The sequence below is a fragment of the Pholis gunnellus genome, assembly GCF_910591455.1.
Source record: "Pholis gunnellus genome assembly, chromosome: 4".
Taxonomy (NCBI): Eukaryota; Metazoa; Chordata; class Actinopteri; order Perciformes; family Pholidae; genus Pholis; species Pholis gunnellus.
The window spans coordinates 6,597,389-6,616,947 of record NC_136530.1 but is presented as its reverse complement, the minus strand read 5'-3'; the positions used below and the strand labels follow the sequence as shown (position 1 = coordinate 6,616,947).

At 41.5% G+C, this 19,559-nt stretch overlaps 1 protein-coding gene across 1 annotated transcript in view; it reads left to right on the top strand.

Moving 5' to 3' along the window:
- Positions 1–19,559, top strand: part of glis1b (GLIS family zinc finger 1b) — a gene marked incomplete at its 5' end in the record, with an annotated part of 66,016 nt that overhangs the window by 44,669 nt on the left and 1,788 nt on the right. The window contains 4 exons of the mRNA XM_079157853.1: positions 2,081–2,242; positions 5,413–5,523; positions 8,067–8,208; positions 11,562–11,742. Of these exons, the coding sequence (XP_079013979.1) occupies positions 2,081–2,242; positions 5,413–5,523; positions 8,067–8,208; positions 11,562–11,742 (596 nt within the window). The remainder of the gene's footprint in view (positions 1–2,080; positions 2,243–5,412; positions 5,524–8,066; positions 8,209–11,561; positions 11,743–19,559) is intronic.

Sequence of the window (19,559 nt, the reverse complement as noted above, 5' to 3'; positions counted from 1 at the left end):
GAATCCAGGGTGAAGTGTTTCATTCACACTACATTCTAGTCCTGACTTTTCACACTCTCTGTGAGCCAGCATGTGTCTTGGTGCACATACGCTTGCCCAGTTTCGTTTTTTAGTAAAAACAACTTCACAAGCTCAGTTTAAATTGTTTTAAATGGTTTTACAAACTTTAGGAGCTGTGTAGCCATAATCGGGCAGATTAAGACTCTCTTACTGATCCACACAAGCACACACACCCACAGATCAGCCTGGTCACCCAACACGGCTCTACCATGACTGGCTTAGGTTTCGCCTATATTAAATGGAGCCTCGGTGAATAGAAGGCCCTGCCTGTGCTGTGTGAGTGAATGAAGGAGACCAGGGATGAGTATTGAGCCTAGATGAAGCTGAAGGCCTATTAGAAGAATGGTGTCACTCTCTCCTTAGCCGTAACCCGACCTGTTATCAGCAGGCTTCACTAAAGGTCAGGCTACAATGGACAGTAGAGACTGCGGTGCCTCTGCAGTTTGTAAATTAAGTTGCATTTGCACTGAGGTTAGCTTAGCCCTTTGCAAGAAATTGGTTTTAAGTAAGATCTAAGAGTGGGGAAGATGTTATTGTCTGATATTTAAGGGAAAACGTAAAAGTTTAAAGTCTGAGTAATTGCACCCCTCTTTTTTATCAGACTGAATGCCTTCCTGGCTCCTTGTTTCTCTTTTCTCTCGTTTTGAACCTCATATTTAGGTTCTTGACGTAGAATGAGTAAAGCCGTTGGTTCTTTTTAAATTCGTCATCGATCTAATTTGTCTAATCTTTACAGTTATTCAGATGCGGTGGAGATGCAAACAGGAATGCACAAAAGGGACTTTTAGCTCCTCTGGTTCCATGGTTCCTGGAACATTTAGGTAAAAAGCGGGCTAATAGTTGCTCTTAATTTGCTTAACCAGTTTACACACAGTTTTCCATCTTCCACACTACCCTTTGTTTTTGAACACTTTTGTCTCCACTTTAACGCATCCACCTGTCCTGTGCCCCTCTTATGTACGGTCATACAAGCCATGCATCTGAAGTCCTCATAGGGTGACAGGCAAGTGGCTGTAAAGAAAAGAAGGATGCTAACATGAGCTCTTCACCTGCTCCTATTGTGCTCTGTGACAGTCTCGGTATATTGATGTCCAGGTGCTGCTGAATACCTAAATGAGTTGAACCCTAGGTAGATATAAGTAACATTGAGCTATGCTTCCCATACATACTATACACTCATGCAATGCGTGACTCCTTGCACAGCAGCCCCTGTAGGGGGTCTTGACATGGACCGACCTCATCAACCAATCAGCCGTGTTTTCTGCTTAAGAGCAGGACTGGATATGCGAGAAGCCTCATGAATCATTCACATGTTAACAAATCTGTGGTGTTCATTGGCTGAGTGGTTTGGATCGAATGGGCCAAGCTGGGTCGGATATGAGCCTGTTTACAGCCGCTGTCACTTGTCAGTCTAATGCACTATACACAACAGAACACTTATCTCGTGCTATGCATTACAGCCCATTAACCGCCGCCGTACGGCACACTCCAGTTTCCCCTGCAATTTAGACGCAGCGGCAGCGGCAGCCTCGAGGCAGGTGTGCTGTCACGCAACGCCGCTGTCTTTCAAGTGGATGTGGTTTATAACGGAGGTCCCTGGATTTGGCTACGTAATTCAAGAGCCATGGAAAAAATGCTGGCAATTATACCACCCATGTTCTTAAGCATCTCTCACTTTTCCATAGCTGGTGATGAATATGTGGTGTACAGTGTACTCCTCCAGCTGTGCGAGTGATCAAGGGACTTTGGGAAAGAGTGGGACAGCTTCTTTCTGATTCACAGAAGTGCACATATATACAGAGCCCACATTTTACCAGAATATGACAGCTTTACACTGATTGATTTCTTTTTTTCTGAGCGTGTGGGTGTGCTTCTCCATCTGTGTGTGTGTGCGCCTGCTTGTGGGTGTTTGTTTATTTCCTTGTGGGGGTCCTGTGCTTACCTGCTTGTCTGTGGTTGTCTTTGTGCATGGATCATGCATTCCTGTGACAGCTGTGTGCCGTCTTCCCTTTTCCCACAGTTCGAGGGCTGCAACAAAGCGTTTTCACGTCTGGAGAACCTGAAGATCCACCTGAGGAGCCACACAGGAGAGAAGCCGTACCTGTGCCAGCACCCCGGCTGCCAGAAAGCTTTCAGCAACTCCAGCGACCGCGCCAAGCATCAGCGTACTCACCTGGACACGGTCAGAAACTGAGTCTCTGCTCTGTCTCACCTCCCAATATCTCGCCGGAGTAGATAAATGTTAAAATAGTCTGGGTGGTCGCTGTGTTGCAGGAGGCATATCTGCATGAAATTATGGTCTATAAATGTTTGCATGTGTTGGGTACAAACTGCATTTAGTTTCTACCAAATCCACTCAGGGATTAGAGTATATGCTGAATTAAAAAGTTAGTAGCAGCGAATGTCCGCTCAGTGTATGTGTGGGTGTCTGGTGTGCGCTCACACCCTCCCTCACTTCTACACCAGCATTAAAAACTGCACCGCTGTTTAAGCTTCAATGCCTATTTCCATGTCTCGACAGTGTTGTACGTTCATTTGCTGTCAGTGTGGCATTCTCACTCTCTCCACGCTGGCAGTGACACGCCACAGATCATTAAACGATCAGTTCCATTAGGCCGAGTGGCAGCTCGGGCCGTAACAGACCTGGATTGGAACTGCGACGAGATCACACAGAGCTTCGCCTGTTCCTCTGACCTGTATACAGGGAGGGAAAGGTTGAGTCAGCCATCGCTGCCACTCGTCATGTCTCAGTAACCCCACCAATACCTCACTGTATCACCATCTGCACGTCAACGCAGCTACGGAGTAAATAACTTGTTTTGCTCAAATTATGTTACAATTGAGGTATTTGTTGTTTTCACACTTTAGGGGAACTGGACCGTTTCGCCCTAACATTTCAAAGTACTTTATTCTCTTAGCAACTATTTAATGTCAATATCTACATGTTTGAGATTGTTACTTGTTTGCTGAACATAATCTGTGATACCTAAAAGGTATAGACGTACCAGCTTCAAGCCAACCAGCCAAAACAATGTCAACCATAGCCCTGGACATTGGGATTTTATTTTTAAGTATTAGAAGGAGTCTGTCAAAAATACTAAATACATTTTCTAACCTGTGTGTCAGTTAGGGAAGCCTAGCTGTGTTTATATGAATCCGATATTAAATTAATGTAAATGTTATACGCTCTGCTTCCACAGAGCCATATTTAGACAAGTCAGTCCACTTGTATTGATTTATAGCAATTTAACAATTCTTTCTCGGAGGTCAGAGCAAAACCTCGATTTGATTCCATATTTACATTTCAGTGACGGAACAAAACTCTCCAAACTCTTCTTCAACTCGAATGAAGATTATTTACAAGATAAATCACAATATGGAAATGTGTTCCTCAAAAACGATTTTGAGAGCGTTACAGCTGTTAACAGGTTGCTCTTAAGTCGTATGGCAACAGTCAGTTTGTTATAAAGGGCGTCTATTTTACCTAAACACGATGGAGAGACGTTTTTTTTTCTCTTCGCTGTACCTCAAAGTCAGAGAGGTGGATTCAGGCTGTATGAGCAAGTACTGAAGAAGCCAAAGAGACTAAAACCTCAGTGATGCTGAGCAAGTAGAAAGAGAGCTGTAGGCAAACAGTGTGAATTATTTTAATCAGCAAACGCTCAAATTCACCACTTTCTGCAAAACTTTAATTGAAAGAGATATTTTATAATTGTTTATTATATTTTCCCCCTGTTAACCTTCCTGCATTGGTCAGCCGCCAATGCTTTTGGTACACGTTATAATAAATCGCTGAGAATCTTTACTTAAGCAGAATTTTGAATACAGACTTGTGTTATTCTATCATTTTGGGATTTTTCTTCACCACCAACTCTTTCCACAGTAGGGCAAGTGATACAGCTAATCTGGGACCCCGATGCTTATAGCTTCCCATTAACACCCCGCTAAGGTATTCACTCTGCCTGCCCAGCGGCCTGCCCTGCCAAAAACACTTTGAGCGAAAATAATTTTCAAGCTTTAATGGTATTTATTCTACACAGAAGTTGTGCTAGTTTTTTATTTTTTTATTCAAGGTTCTGCGCTGTGTTGGGTGCGTTGCTCGGCAAAACAAACATGGTGGAAGATGACTGGCACTGTAAGCGCCTTGCAATAACAATGGCTTATTTACAGAGAAGGCTGAGTTTAGAGGCAGAGCTAATAAAGACGTGTATCCTCTTACACTTTAATGGCCAACTTATATTCCTGAGAATGAAAAAAGAATCGCATGTGAAGGGAAAAAATCCCTCAATCAGCTAGCTACATGCTATATTTGCTTGGTTAATGAGAAGAATGTGGAATGATGAGGAAACTCTTGACAGTGCAGTCGTTTTACAGATGTCATGTCCGTTGCTCTAATCTTAAATCTCCGTCCTTACAGCCAGTCTATGTCAGCATACACACTGAAGGTATAGAGTAGTAATACAAATTATTTTTTTCATTGCGTCACAATATTCAATGCAGAACATTTTACAGCCATATTTCCTTATTTGTGTAAAAAAACAACTACTATATATAACTCCTACTATATAATAGCTGACTGACACACTTTGTCAAGTAGTTATATTAATCTTGCCGCATTGTATCAAGAGAGGGGCTTTACTACACTTGCTTCAAAGTCCTGGATTTAAATGAAAAACATTACAGGGAGATAATTTGATATTGATTATTTTATAACAGATCTTTTCTTTTTTCTTTTTTCTTTTTCATGCTTTTTTCCCCCCCTTCTTCTTACTTCAAATTCTGTCATTCTCAGCAAAAAGGTAGGACTTTTCCTCTTCCTTTACTTTAACAGATTTCCAACTTCCTGTGTAAACATTTTGCATACTCACACCCTAATTTCTCAATTTCTGCCAGGAGCCTAATGCAGCCGCGGCGGCGTGTTCCTATGGAGCACAGGAACGCCCACTGCTTTGATTGGCTGGTGGGCTCCAAGAGCACCTACTTTGACTTCTTCTCTACTTTCTCAATGCACAGCTGCTTCTAGCTGGTATAGTTGTGAACGTACAGCTCACTCCCCGCCACTGGCAGGCTACTTTGCCAGGAGGAGAGACATGAACAGGACAATAAAGTTACTGTGCAAAACCAAAAATGTAGTTCTAAAGTTTAGCAGAAAGTTCCTGTTCGACGTAAAACAATGATCTACATTCATTTTCCTGTCATGTGCGACAGGAACGACCTGCCGCGGCTGCAATCAGACTCTCTTGTCATGTCAACTTTTTTCCACGTGTCTCTGTCCTTATACTAATGTTTATATAAATGTATTGCACACTTTAACCTGGTGTGTGAAATATATATTTTTCTCTCTGCTTGTAGAAACCGTACGCATGTCAGATCCCCGGCTGCACCAAGCGCTACACAGATCCCAGCTCCCTACGCAAACATGTCAAGATCCACTCGGCCAAAGAGCAACAGGTGCGTAGAAAGGTAAGACACCTCCTCCGAGAGAGTGATGGAATGGGAAAAGAGATCTCAGGATAAAAACACTGTGGCGTGGTCAAGTAGAATGTAATTTGTTCGACATCTGTAACTTGACATTTAACTTTTTTTCTTACATCAAATAAAACCAACTGAGAGATAAATGACGTGTCTCTAACTTAAATGAATTAAAGGAACATTACCAGCGTATCATGCAGAGTAGATCCCTGCAATGCCCTGCTCAAGAGCTACTGTATCAGCTTCCAGCATGACTTAATTCAAGTCAGTACGGCAGGTCTTACAAACGGACCACTTTATGTAATCTCTCCTTGTTCTGATGTACATTATCCGCAGCTCCATCTAGTTGGTTTAATTGAGGGCTTGGGAGGCCGGGTGGAGGGGCGTGTTTGAGAATCGTTTCCCCAACAATAGATCAGGTTTGACCACATTTCCGTCGTGTTCATGGTCAAAAGCCCATTCTTTCCCTGACTGGAAGCGGGTAAATAACAGAGAATGGGCTCATTGTTGTGGAAGGGGCTGGATAGTGGCAGTCTGGATGATGTGTTTCTTTGCTTAGCGCCGTAAAGGGAAACACATGTGTGCTTGTAGCATTGTTAATAAGCTGTGCTGCGGAATACCCCAGTGGCCAGATGTTATGGACAAATGTCAAACAAACGCTCTTACTCCACTCTTGGAGCAGCCCAGAGAAACTGTTAGGAGTGTCGCTGTGTGGAGAACAGGCCTTAATTACGCGTGATGAATGTTTTTGCAGGGTATTCATACGGATCCCCAGGAGAACAAGCACATACACATTCACTGACATACAGTGTCTGAGTACCGAAGTGTGAAATCATAACGTGGATGATGCTCACTGAGAAAATAAATCATCTGTGATAGGCAGAAGGTCTTAAAAGATTTAAGTCACGCACAGATAACGTTGTTGTCCGTCCACTTGGCTCATCGCTGTCGATGAACTCTGTGGGAATAGTCAGACGTTAGAGTAGATTGTTGTGATAATGCTGAAGAATGTTTCCAACTTATTTTTGTGGAATAACAAAGGCTGGATTTGTGGACGGACGGACGGACAGACAGAGAAACAGGTGGGCAGATTGATAGGGTTCAGATGAGGATGTTAAAACCTTGGTGAACAGCAGGTTTATATCGCTTCTTACAAATATACAAAAAATTGATTGTGTATTATTCAAGATGATTATATCAAATCATGATGACAAAAACTCAAACTTGATTTACAAGTAGTTTATATGATGATTTACTGATTTAATGAAGCCAAGTATGATGCAGTCAAATGACTAGTAGCCAGTTCCACAGTTGTTCTTAAGTTCAACCTTATTAGTTCTAACGTTAGTGTTTCCTAAGTTGACATTTACGCATCATTAAATTAAAACAGTTAACGTGTTCTTTGTGAACAAAGCATAATAAATGAGATGAAATTATACAATAGTTGAACCCTTTTAAATTGAAGATTAAAGGAGTTAACTGAATATGATTGAAATATCTGGTCTTAATTGATCAATGTTTAACTGATAAATAATGATATAAACTGGGTAGATTTTTATTACAGTGGTGGTTAGTTAGTGTAATTACGCATTTGTTCATCATAATTAATGAACCCAGTGCAACATTGTGGCTCGTTGATGTTGTATTTGTGGACAACGTGTTGGAGAAGAACGATCATGTCGGGCTTTTATAAATGCTTAGTGAATCTGTCATAGATCATGCCCACGTGTTGGAGCCAAATAGATGTCATTGAGACTTCTGTTAGATTCCTCTTTCACTAGTCCTTACCTTGATTCTGACACACCATGCGGTTTAACACACTGCTGGTTTAAAATGCCTTTATTTCTACCTACCTTTGATAATCAGCTATAGACTTGTCCCAGGGTTGGATTTACAGGTTCTTTGAAGGTAAATCTCCTGAGTAAAGGAAATATGTTGGTGTTAGTTCAGGCCTGGTGTGTACCTCAGCAACTGTAATGTTTTATTACAGAGACGTCCACTGATGTATACAACAGAGGTCAGCTGTTCCACTGATCTATAAGGCAGATGTCCCATTTCTCCAACTGACACGAGTTTCCTTAGGTTTAGGTTTCTTCTGCTTTGCGTGTGAGCGACTCTCCAGCTGAAATGTGTCTTCAGTTGCCCCCATTACTGTTGGCAGTGAGCGAAACAGAAGCAATCTCGCATTGGCTCTGAGTTGGTACAGCGATCACTTACCCACAATGTCCAAGGCCAACGCACGACTCAAAAAGGAGTGTGTGATCTTTCCTCCGGTTCCCCCTGACTCACGGTGTATTCTCATTTGTAGAGTTACTGTTTCAAATTAACATTACTATCACGTTATTGCACAAAAGGGGAAAACAAAACACCCCACATAGGGTCCAGCCTACAAATAGACAAATCTGAGGCTGTGTTTTGTCCTTGTGTAATCTTGCATGTGTTTTGTCCTTGTGTAATCTTTCAAACCAGATGGAGTGACTCATCATCGTTTCTTGTAAACATGCTCTGTTTATTCTTATGTTTTTGATTGACAGCTTCGGCCCTGTCCTCACCTGGAGCAGGACGTCCTGAGTGACTGTCTGTCCATGCAGCACCTCCAGAGCTCCACCTCCTCGCAGCACCTCTACAACGGCAAAGACGGTCGTTCTCCTGGACTGGGCCAAGACATCTTCACAGGTGCGCACACAGGATATGCTGCTCTGTCACCTAACACCCTGATTATCTAACCTCTTCCCCTTATCGAGGCTTTGAGTAATCTGATATTTTTTCAGCATAAAAACCTCTAGTCTCTTTCTGTGTAACTTCCAGAATATTTTTCTTCTTCTGTCTCAAGATATGTGTCAATTACTAGCCAAAGGGCGGTATTTCTCCCAATTCCATATAATATTATTTTAACCAAATAACTTTTTCATCCTATCATATTTTTATGTTAGATTCTGGAAGCTGTCCTTTTTCCAGTGCACACCAACCTTTTGGTGGATCCAAAGTTACTATCGTAAACTACCCATTTTAATACATTTATATCATATACGTCTTATACATTTTTAATAATTCAAACCAGAAATCTAGCGTCTATGCTGAAATTTAATCCATATTGATTTGAAGCTTCTTGTGACACCTTCCATTCACAAAAAGTGTTCGAATTTATGCCAATTATGGCATAAATTCCTAAATATAACATTTTAATGAGTAACACATCTTTTATCATTTTCTTTTTGGCCTTGAATACAACATGTCAGATGAAACCAGAAGTAGCACAATTAACTGTGGTTGAGCAATTCAAAATGTGAGTGCAAGAGACAAAAATATCGATGGCCAGGGAGTATTTGTTCCAAAACAGAAGAACGGGCCAGCTAGTGGGGTCTGACCGCCAGAAATCCCGACACCTGGCAAAGCAATCACTGAGTCATCGGTGGTCATCAGCAGCCATGTCAACATTCCTGCAGATGTAATATGATCATTTTGTGCCATCAGGCAGTAAAATTCATACTTATGGCGCCTTTGTTCAAACACAAAACAAATTACACCACTATAACTTATCTTTAATTGCTTATACACATTTTATGTCAACATTTTTTAGACTCCATTTGGTTACTTAGGTTTAAATGGAAGACTTAACAACCTGGCCCTTTTTGTTTGTTTGGTTTGTATTTTATAACCGTATCATGTTAACCTGTCATCTTGTCATGCAACGGCTGCAAAATCCATTACAAAACCGCTACAAACGGAAACTTTTATTCATCACATGTGGCCTTTAAACTTCCATTTTTCTAATTGATGAATTTGACCGTCATCAAATGTCAACACTACTTGGAGACAAGAGAGAGAGAAATAGATTATAGCCATCTTAAAGACAAGAGAGATTCCCCGCTGCTCCCTCATTTTATGGACACATCTGTCCTTGTTTTCCGCCTGCACTCTATCCAGTCTCCCCGTTGCGCTCTGTTATTGTTGCTGGAACTCAGCGCACCGTTGACGACTGTGTACTCTCAACTTGTCTTTGAATGTCGAACCGGGCCTCTGAGTCTTGGCTTTTTCCCCTCGGCCTCCCTCTGTTTCGGAGTGGATGTTGCTTGCTCTCTTGTTTTAAATGGTTTAAAGCCCCAAGGAGCTCACTCGTGAGCCAACGCCAAAGCGTTCAGGGATGCAGTGTTATTCGAGGCCAGCAAAGATGTTGCATGTTGGCATTCGGGATCCCGATTTACATGAGTTTCACTTTGTTCCAGGGCCAATAGGATGCATGGAAGAGGTGGAGCAAAGTGGGCAGCTATCCCATCATTAACACTTGTGGAGCAGAAAATGAGTCATGCTTCCAGTCAGAGATAAACTTGTTTTCCTGTTCGCCGGTTTTAAGTCTGCTCTTATTCACATGGCTGCAGCGAGACTTACGAGAAGCCCCTCTCTGTTTTATAGAGCATAATTAGAGTGTTCACTGATTCATCATAGTTTTAATGCAGAAGTTTACATGCTCCTGCTATTATGCCGAATGGCTGATATACCTCTCCATATCCCTCTCGCACAGAGCTTTCTTCCTGAACTTGACCAGAAGCATTTCAGAGCCAATACACAACATCTTCAGAACATAATCCTCTACTAACCCATCAGTACCATCAGATCCTTTCACTCTCCCTCCACAAGGAACTAGCGATGAAATTGAGGCAATCACAGCCATTATTTGTCGACTGTTTTTGCCGGTCTGGTAGCAGATGTTGGGGCTAAAGGGGAAAACATTTAAGCTCAGTGATTGATGATTTGGGGGTAATGAATCAAGCTTGTAACCATTTCAGAGTGCTGTCAGATCAGGCCCCAGCATGCTTCCACTTGAGAACAGCTGGGCCTGGAAACGGCAAAACCAGGAGCACCGATCTTTTCTTCCTTTCCTTTCATCTGCTCCTGACATCCCCTCTCGTCGCTGGTTAACTGCCACAGAAAGTCAGCGCGTCGCTCTCCTCCTGGATGCTGGGAAAGAAATCAGACGATAAACGGAGCAGATGATGGAGAGATTTATTGTTTTGGGAGAACATGTAGAGATCCAGTATTATATTCTTAACAAGATTTGCTTTCTAGTTCTTGATTTTCACTGTGATTTGTCAATCGTATCTCTCTCTCTGGAGCAACATGGGACAACAGATTAAACCAGTGAAAACTTGTAGAGGGAACTGATGGAAATATTGTTTTACAGCGTATTAGTTGATTGATATATGCAAAGTGCGGCTCCAAGTACTGGAAGACATATGCTCAATGTGCTGGCAAATTGACACAGATTTCAGGGAAATTGTACTCAAGTACATATGGCTGAACGCTGGCCGCTTCCTAATTGCAAAGATACATACTTTAGTTTCATAAATCTGCAAAATTACTACCTTTTAGGTTTTGGGCTATTGGGTCAGACAAAAAAGAAAAATCATAAATCTATATAGTGATATTTATCGGTTGCAGCCCTCGTCTGCAATGCATTCTAAATAGGAAAAATGATCAGTGTTAAATTGAAGTCCACAGCTTGAAACAATAGAAAAGTTGGCAACATGCAGCCAGCTTCACATGAAAATGATGCCCCCCCCACATTCCACTGTGTAAACAAAATGTTAACGATATATGTGCATGCAGAAATACATGACATATACGCCTGCATGTGCTAACTAACATAACCATGACTGTGATTGTCAACATGCACAAACACACAAAACAGATACTATACAGGAACCATTATTCCCCCTTTTAAATTCCCTGTGTTCAAAGTCAGCATTCAAGCACATGTAACATTTTAGTTTATTATTGTTTAATGAGAACAAACAGCAGAAAGGACAAACAAGGTCAATCCCCATGGCAGCACAAACAATGTACCCTAAATTACAAACAGTGCAAACACAGAGCATTTTATTTTACAAAGCTCTCTGATTGGTTGAAGGTTGTCAAAACAAAATCCCGTTGCCATGAAATGGCTTTTAATTTGCTCAAAGGAAAGACGGAGGGCAGGGCCCTTGAGTTTCTTTGGCACATTTACTGAATTAGCTTTGTTTGTCTTTCAGGCCTGTATGCTGGCTCCGGCACCCCCCATCACAGCGCCTCAGTGGAGCTCCTCTCCCCTACCCCCAACAACACCTCCGTCTCCACCGCTGACCTGCCCACCCGACAACACCGACTGGACCGGGACCTCGGCAGCCCTCATCACCTGTCCCCGCTGGCTGCCATGGACGGCACGAGAGACGGGTGAGTCCTCAGTGGATGTGTAACATGGATGTATTCTCATCTGTGGAGATGCGTCATACTTACCCTGTCACTGTCGAGGGAGACAAAGGGGGGGGGGGGGAATACAAACATTTAATCTGGTATTAGTGTACATCCCCCAATTAATAAGTCATGTACTTTGTCACAGTCTTGTCTCATGGCCATTCTGATTGGCCTCTGCAGTAAACTCAAATATCTCTGGTAAAGTCCTGTGACATCACAGACTGGTGAGGTTAAACTTTAACAAACATCTCTAACAAAAATGTGATTCATTTACAACTTTCACACATTAACATGTAAGTATCCGTATAAAAACACACAACTTTCTTCCTCTTTTAATCTCGCCGATGGTGTAATGATTATTTACACTGATAATGACCCACTGCATTGCCATTGTTTTTCACCTATTTATCTTCCTGAATCAGGGCAGACCCGTAGGGCGAATTCCCACTTAGATCATGTTAGGTTAAGCCTCTCAGTCCTGCTGATGATCCCATTTGGCCGTCTTACTGGAAACAAACCTGACTCCAAAACCCCTAAGACATCCCTGGTGGGAAGAGGGGCTGTGCTGGTCACCACAGGGTCAACGTGACACACCACTAACTCTATTTTTGGCACTGGAATCGGTGTTCATAAGGTCCCCCATCTCCACTGGATAGGAGAGCATCAGTGCGATGAACAAACCCCTTTGGCCGGACATGATTTGCACTAAACTGTCATAAGATCATCGTTTGGTGTTTTATCCTCAAATGACATGAATCAACAAATTTGGAAACAGAAAACATTACCAAACAATTCATCGTGTTGCACCAAATACAAACAATGAGCTGCATTCAATTGTGCCATCTTAAAAGATGACGCAATTTTTTTAAGACAATTGTGAAAATAAGTTCAACTGGGGATACTTTTAAAGAGAAAGCAATAAAACTAAAGAGACAATTTAGTATTATTTAATAAGTGTGCCAGTATTGCTACATCTTTGGCAAAGAAGAAAAGAAATTTCTTGTCAGTCCTGTTTTAAATGTATTGTACATTCATGAAGAAATTAATTGACTGTAACTAGAATACATTAATTGCTGCACTAAAACACATTTTTGAAAGCTATAGCTCTTACATTAGAAACCAGAGAGTATCCAAGATCGGTGGAAAACCTGCAACATATAGAAGCGCAATTGTCTTGCTCAAGGACACTTGAATTATTTTCATGTGTCTGTGTTGTTCTTCGTGTGTGAGACGCAAAGCATGTTTCCTATTAATGTCGATGATTTCCCCCAAGAGCCAGCAGAGCAGAGTTACAGAGCACCGAGTGTCGTCAGGGGGCACAGTGTGTACTGTACTAAACAATGTGCTGAAAACCAGGGAGGTAGGAAAGGAAAACAGTCTTTTGCAGTGTGATAACATTGAGAAAGAGTGGATGGGTATCAAGCATCATAAACCCTGTGTTACAAAAGTTATCATGTTACGTAAACATGCTTTCTTTTAACTCTGTGGTCCGCTCTCTGGGTGTCTGTGTGTGTATATACACTTTTATGGTAGTGTATACAGCACAGACGTATGACAGAATGAGGTTTGATGGCTTTCTTGCTCTAAGAGCCTTGCATGCATATGCACTTGTGTGAGTGAGAGGAGTTTACATTTAGTTTATCCAGGAAACACACATGATTGCGTGTGATTGGGGTGTGAGGCACAGCAGACCGCTCGACTTCCAGCACAAACAGTGCAGCGGGCCCGGCGCAGCGAAAACCGTCTGGATGTAAACGTCCTAGTGCCGCTCAGAGACGCCAGGTTGGCCTGGAAGCATCTGGAAGGTGATGTGTTGTTTCAAGCCTTGAAAGCAGGAGGCGAACGCTGACATTACCTCGCGGTTTCAGTGCCTCCTTCTCTGCGGCATGCGCAATTACCAGCGTGAGGAGAGAAATGGAAAGTGAAAAGGACCTGAGTAGGGGACGCTGTTACGGCGGTCGGGCTGGCAGGCTTACATTATTGGATGTGAGGCGTGGGTCTGTACCTTTGGGTGCTTGATGAGGAACATCTGAACATTGTGTGTACGTGTGTGAGAATGTGAGTGGTTAGCAGTGAGTATCCCCTTTTTTTTTTCGCTATGTTAACTGAAGTGCCTATTATGCCATATAAGTAATCTACCGTGTTCCTTCCCCACCTTTAAGCTCCTACATACTTGTGACGTGATGACAATGCATTCAAATTGCCGCAGTTTCCCAATTTACAGATTTCATCAAATCAAGATGTTTGACCTGAAAGCAGTCAGAAATGCACACATGCGTACTGTAGTGCCATATCTGTTCATCACTCAGTGTGGACAGAGGGTGGGGTTAGGAGTCCAAAAAAGCGAGTTGTGGCAGGGGGACCTACAGTACAACCAGCCGGGCATGAAACGTCTACTCACATTTGCCTTAAGATGGAGCATTTGATTTACATGTTTAAAGCCTTGAGTATACAGGCTGCTGCCAAAGTCAATATCAGCACCGCACTTGTTTTTCCCAAACGGTTTAGCAGGACATTAAACATTTTGACAAAATTATCAAACTAACCTGCCTCTAGTGTGGCAGCCTCTGACCTCATAGCTTAATGTGTTTACTCTGGCTGAAATGGGCCATTTAGACTCCTTTTACTTTGTAAATACCAGTGTCATTTTTCTGAAGCTAATATTAAAATATGCCAGTTAAAATACATTTGGCAATCGGCGTGGCACAAGTGCATGTGAATGTAGGGCCCCTCTCATAGAGATGGCTGTTCGACCATGGCGGCCTGTGCTCACTGAGAGATGGGTGGTAAAGGTTGTCATTCACTGCTTCAGCCATTTGTGGTTATATAATTGCGAAGGGGAGAGTCTACAGCCTTTACCTGCGTATTGATATTAGAGCCCCTCCGCAAATATTAGTCTGAGGTGGTTTGATACCTCAGCAGTGATTGACGCAGGCTAATTGAATTAGAGTGGCGGCAGAGACGGCACAGAGCTACATTAAGAGTTCCTGCTCTGAAGGGGGGGGGGGGGGGGGGACGTTCGAGGCACGTAACTCTACACGGTCTGTCTTCCAGCCATTATCATTACAGTGATCCAGAAAATGAACGTCAATCTCACAACCCGAACAAAAACATTTTTGAGGTTGTCGCTCATGGCAGCTTGTGGTCAGTCACTCAGTTTGTGGTGCTCAGTTATTAATGTGTGGTCTTCAATTAACCCGTCATACAAATGGCTAGCTCTCAGAAAGGATTCAGATGATTTGCTGTCAAATTCCTCCAAGAAGGCCCGGGGATTTAAGGACGGATTCCTTGTATTGAGCGTGGCGGTTATCTTTCTGGGACTAACGCGGAGCTTTTGGGTCCCACAAAATAACCAGAGCCCTGGCTGTGCTCTTCACACCGTGGGCCTGCAGGGCTGGCTTAGCTTTAGCTTTACCCAGGATGCTATAGTCTGTCTCTCAAGCGCAGCTTTAGCTTGCTAACCAGAACCAGAAGTGTTCCCACCAATCTGTGCCAAAGAAGCCCCCGTCATCCATCAGAGGGGCTTAATGGTCGAAGAGATGAGAGGCGAGGTAGAGGGTGTTTGTGGAGAACGTAGGGTCTGCAGAGGACAGGGTCTGATCCCCGCTCCCTAGTGGGACAGTTAGCTGCAGGTGAAGGAAGACGAACGAGCGGCAGAGCAGGACTGCTCATGAATCTTCAGGTTTCTTTCCATCCCATCATGCCTCGGCACAAAGAGCCAAGGCCCCAAGGACAGTCTTGTCTTTAACACAACAAGAGTGCATCAACTTGTAGTAATGTTTTTGGACAGTAGTTGCCGTCGACGTCGTCCGTACCTGCTAACCTGAACACGAGTTATCTGGCCTGGTGTGGCTTTAGGGCAGCAAACAGTCCAGGTTGGAAGTCCTTTTCACCGTCTTGCTGTATCATTTCTAAGCTGTTTCGTCATGAACTGTGCGGAATCAAAACTTGTTCCCAGAATGACATCAGCTTTCCCGTATTACTTACAGAAAACATTCATTGAGCCACTCAAGTCGAAGTCACTGAGCTGTGTTCCCATTGAGCAAAAAGTGTGGATTGATAAACCATCTAGCTCATCTCATTCCGACACTTCATGCATCTTCATGCAAGGACACAATCATCTGTTATAGTAGACAGGGACACAAGGGTATTTTACATATCCGTCCGCGCTCTCTTTAACCTCTCAACCTTTTAAATATTTATTAAATTTAGTCCATCAATCTGATAGCCTCACCTTAAAATCCCCTCCACCTCTAGCTTCAGGAATCAACAGGTCAGCGGTCAAATCACTCTCTCATTGCAGCGGGACAGGAGTGGGTGGGCTGGCTGGAAAAAGCGGAGTAGGGCAGGATGGTCAGTGAAGATGAATATCAGGGGAGAGATTAATGTGGCATATGAAAGATTCTCCTCATACCTCGTGCCTGAGGTGGCTAGCAAGCTAGAGCCCAGCGAGAGGCAGGGCCGGGGGGCAGCTGGCAGTGATTAGCTTATGATTCACTTTAGCTGCACATAGAGGCAGCTTGTAAAAATATGAACAGTATAACTGTTTCCTGAGCTTGTGCTGACAGCAGCTCCTGGGGGAATGCCGCTCTCTGCAGGAACACATGGCCACGCACTGGGCCTTTGCCAACCCATGGATTAGCCATGCTCGCTAACAGCTAGCTTCTCCAGAGCTTGACTAACACAAGGTGCCACATAAGCTTCCTCAATTTGGTCAAGTGCACTCCACATGCAGCTAAGCACTTAAATGTGAGAGCCAGATGAACATGTTGATAAGTAGAAGCCACTGAGAGTGAAAACCTTCAATGTAGAAGAATTGTGTTACTCAGCTGTCTTTCCCAAAGATATCAGTCATACTTTTTAACCTAAATATTAAGTTGTATTGATGTGTTAATCCTGCAAAATGTGAGTTCCTTTTTTTCATTTGTTATAAAAATACCCCATAACAAGTAAAAGTGTGGAATAGTTTTGAAAGTAAAAGTCTTCATTGAGCGGCATAATGCCCCCTCTCCATGTTATATAACATTGTTGGATCGGGATGTAGCTGGTTGAGGTGACGCTGATACGCTTACTACTTTATATAAAGTTGGGTAGTTTAATCATTAATCATGAATAATCCATCATATTTAATATGCTGTCAATTAATGTAATGGATTAATAACTAGTTTTTGTCTGAAATGTAGTGGAGCAGAACATTGTAGTAATGTACCTTAAAACTGTATTACGGTACAGCACTTGAGTAAATGTTCTTAGTTACTTTCCACTACTGGTTGTTATTATAGTTGGAGTCCCAGATTCAGATGTTCATTGGCTCAAAGTCCATCTCTTCACTGCATTTCGTGGGATCCCTTCATGTGTTTATGAGACAGGAAAACAAAAATAAAACATACAGGAGCAAAAAGCATGACGTCTCTTCTGAGAGTAATGAAAAGAGTATGCCAATGTATATTTTCTATATACGGTTTTATGATGATCTCTATTGATGAAAGCAGAAACATTGGGAGCCTGAAGTTACGTCTTACAGCTAAGTAAAGTGTCATATATATTCAGCATTGGCAGCGCTTCTCGCACTTTTGTTTGACATTGTTTACCATCTCCCTTCATCAGACATTGTCTGCCAAATGCCCTTCACTGAGTGCGGGGTGGAGCATCCCTCATGCATGGAGCAGTAGGTCATGAAGCAGGCTCCAGCCAGGCCAGCAGTGTGCAGTCATCTAAGGGCTCGGCTGCCTCCAGCAACCCTCTGTCATCACATTCATATAGCGCTTACTGCAAACCATATGCCTCCTCCACAGCACAGCAGCACATGGTAACACAGCAGCAACAGTTTATGTGTTGGCATTCCTGATATGCAGTCATGACAGGGTTCTAAGTAGCTGTTGAATATTTGGGGAGGCGATTGACCAGCTCCTTTTTTAAGGGCAGGTCTATTGGCTATCAGTTTGGATTTGTACCAGATTGCTGTTCCATTAAGTTAATATCAAGTATACAATAGGTTGTTAAATCAGTGCTCATTTTCAGGTCCTTGTTACCTTTCACATTTCATATTTTAGTGTCTGAATAAATACCTGAATACCAGTGATAAATGTATCACTGTGATCTTATGAAGACGGAACATGAAGCACATTAAATATCTCTCTTATAGCATAAAGACTAGCCTAGCTCTGGAGCTCACTAATATAAACGTCATATCTCGTCAAATACATATAACCTGTTTGTATTTTTGTATAGATTAAAGTGGCAATAGACATGTTTTTTGTTTGAACTTATGGTAATGGTTATAATGTAATGGCTATAGAATAATGACACCATTGGCGTTTAGATTGGTTCCCTATAAGCCTCGCTATCGCTATGCAATTCTGTCTTCCTCCGGAGTACGATCTCTTGGGAAAACAACGAAAATACTAAACTTTTCTTTTAAGGTTGTCCAATTCAGACTTGTACGATGTTAACAGAAATGTTACTCACTGCCATACCATGATTTATAGCAAACTAAACTATGAAATTAGTATATACTATACTATCACTATTTTATGATTTTTTATGACACTTTATATTGTGACTTTTTTATGACATTTTTACAACATACTATACTATGACATTTCTATGACAAGCTATACTATGACTTTTATCACTTTTTAATATTTGTTTTATATTGTTATATGGAATATGAATTACTTTTTTATGACTTACTATAATATTACTTTTTAAATCATGCCATACCATGACTTTACATGACAAAAATATTTTTATGACATATGATACTATAGCATTTTTATGATGCCATACTATGACTTTTTTTACATTCTATACTATGACATTTTTATGATATACAATACACTGACTTTCTAATGATTGTTTTTCCGACATATGTTCTTCGATATTTTTACAACATACTATACAATACTTTGTAAAAAAAAATCCTTAAAAAGTCACACTATACTATGACTCTTATTTTTTACGTTTTTTATAACATACTTCACTATGACTTTTATGATATACAATACAATTACTTTTCAAGACTTCTTAATGATTTGACATTCTATACTGTGTCTTTTGACATACTTTTCGAGATAATTTTTTTTTACATACTATACTATGACTTTAAAAACAAAATGTAACATACGATATGACTTTTTCCAACATACTATATTATGACATTTCTATGACTTACAATACTATGACATTTTTTATGTCCATTTTTTATAAGCATACAATATTTTTTTTTTCAGACTTTTTTTGACATCCAATACTATGACTTTTTAAAAATAAATGATTACATCCAATACTATGACTTTTTTTTACATTTTTAATGACAGACTTTTGTATTACTTACTATGACCTTTTAATGATTTATAGCATACTTTACTATTACCTTTTTATTACCTACAATGCTATGACTTTTCATCTTTTTTATGACATTTTTTATGACATACTATACTATGTTTTTTTATGACGGCATTCTTTTCATAGTAGATTATGGCATGTTATGCAGAACTTGGTCTCAGATGCTGCAGTGTGTTCATTCTAGTTCAACTTTGAACCAAAATGGTAGAATAACCATCGTAATATGTCACTATTTCCTTTTACCGCTTTGATCTCCAGATTGTGGTTTTCACAGCTCATGACCTTTGTACGTTGAGACTAAAGAAGATTTGTCAGTGCACTTGATTTAAATAGTAAAATTAAAATGATATCGTTAAATGTGATTTGAGAGCGTTAAAAAATATATCCAATGGCAGAGACGAACCTTTATTTAAATGATGCATTTCCACAAAAACCAGGCGATGTGGAAA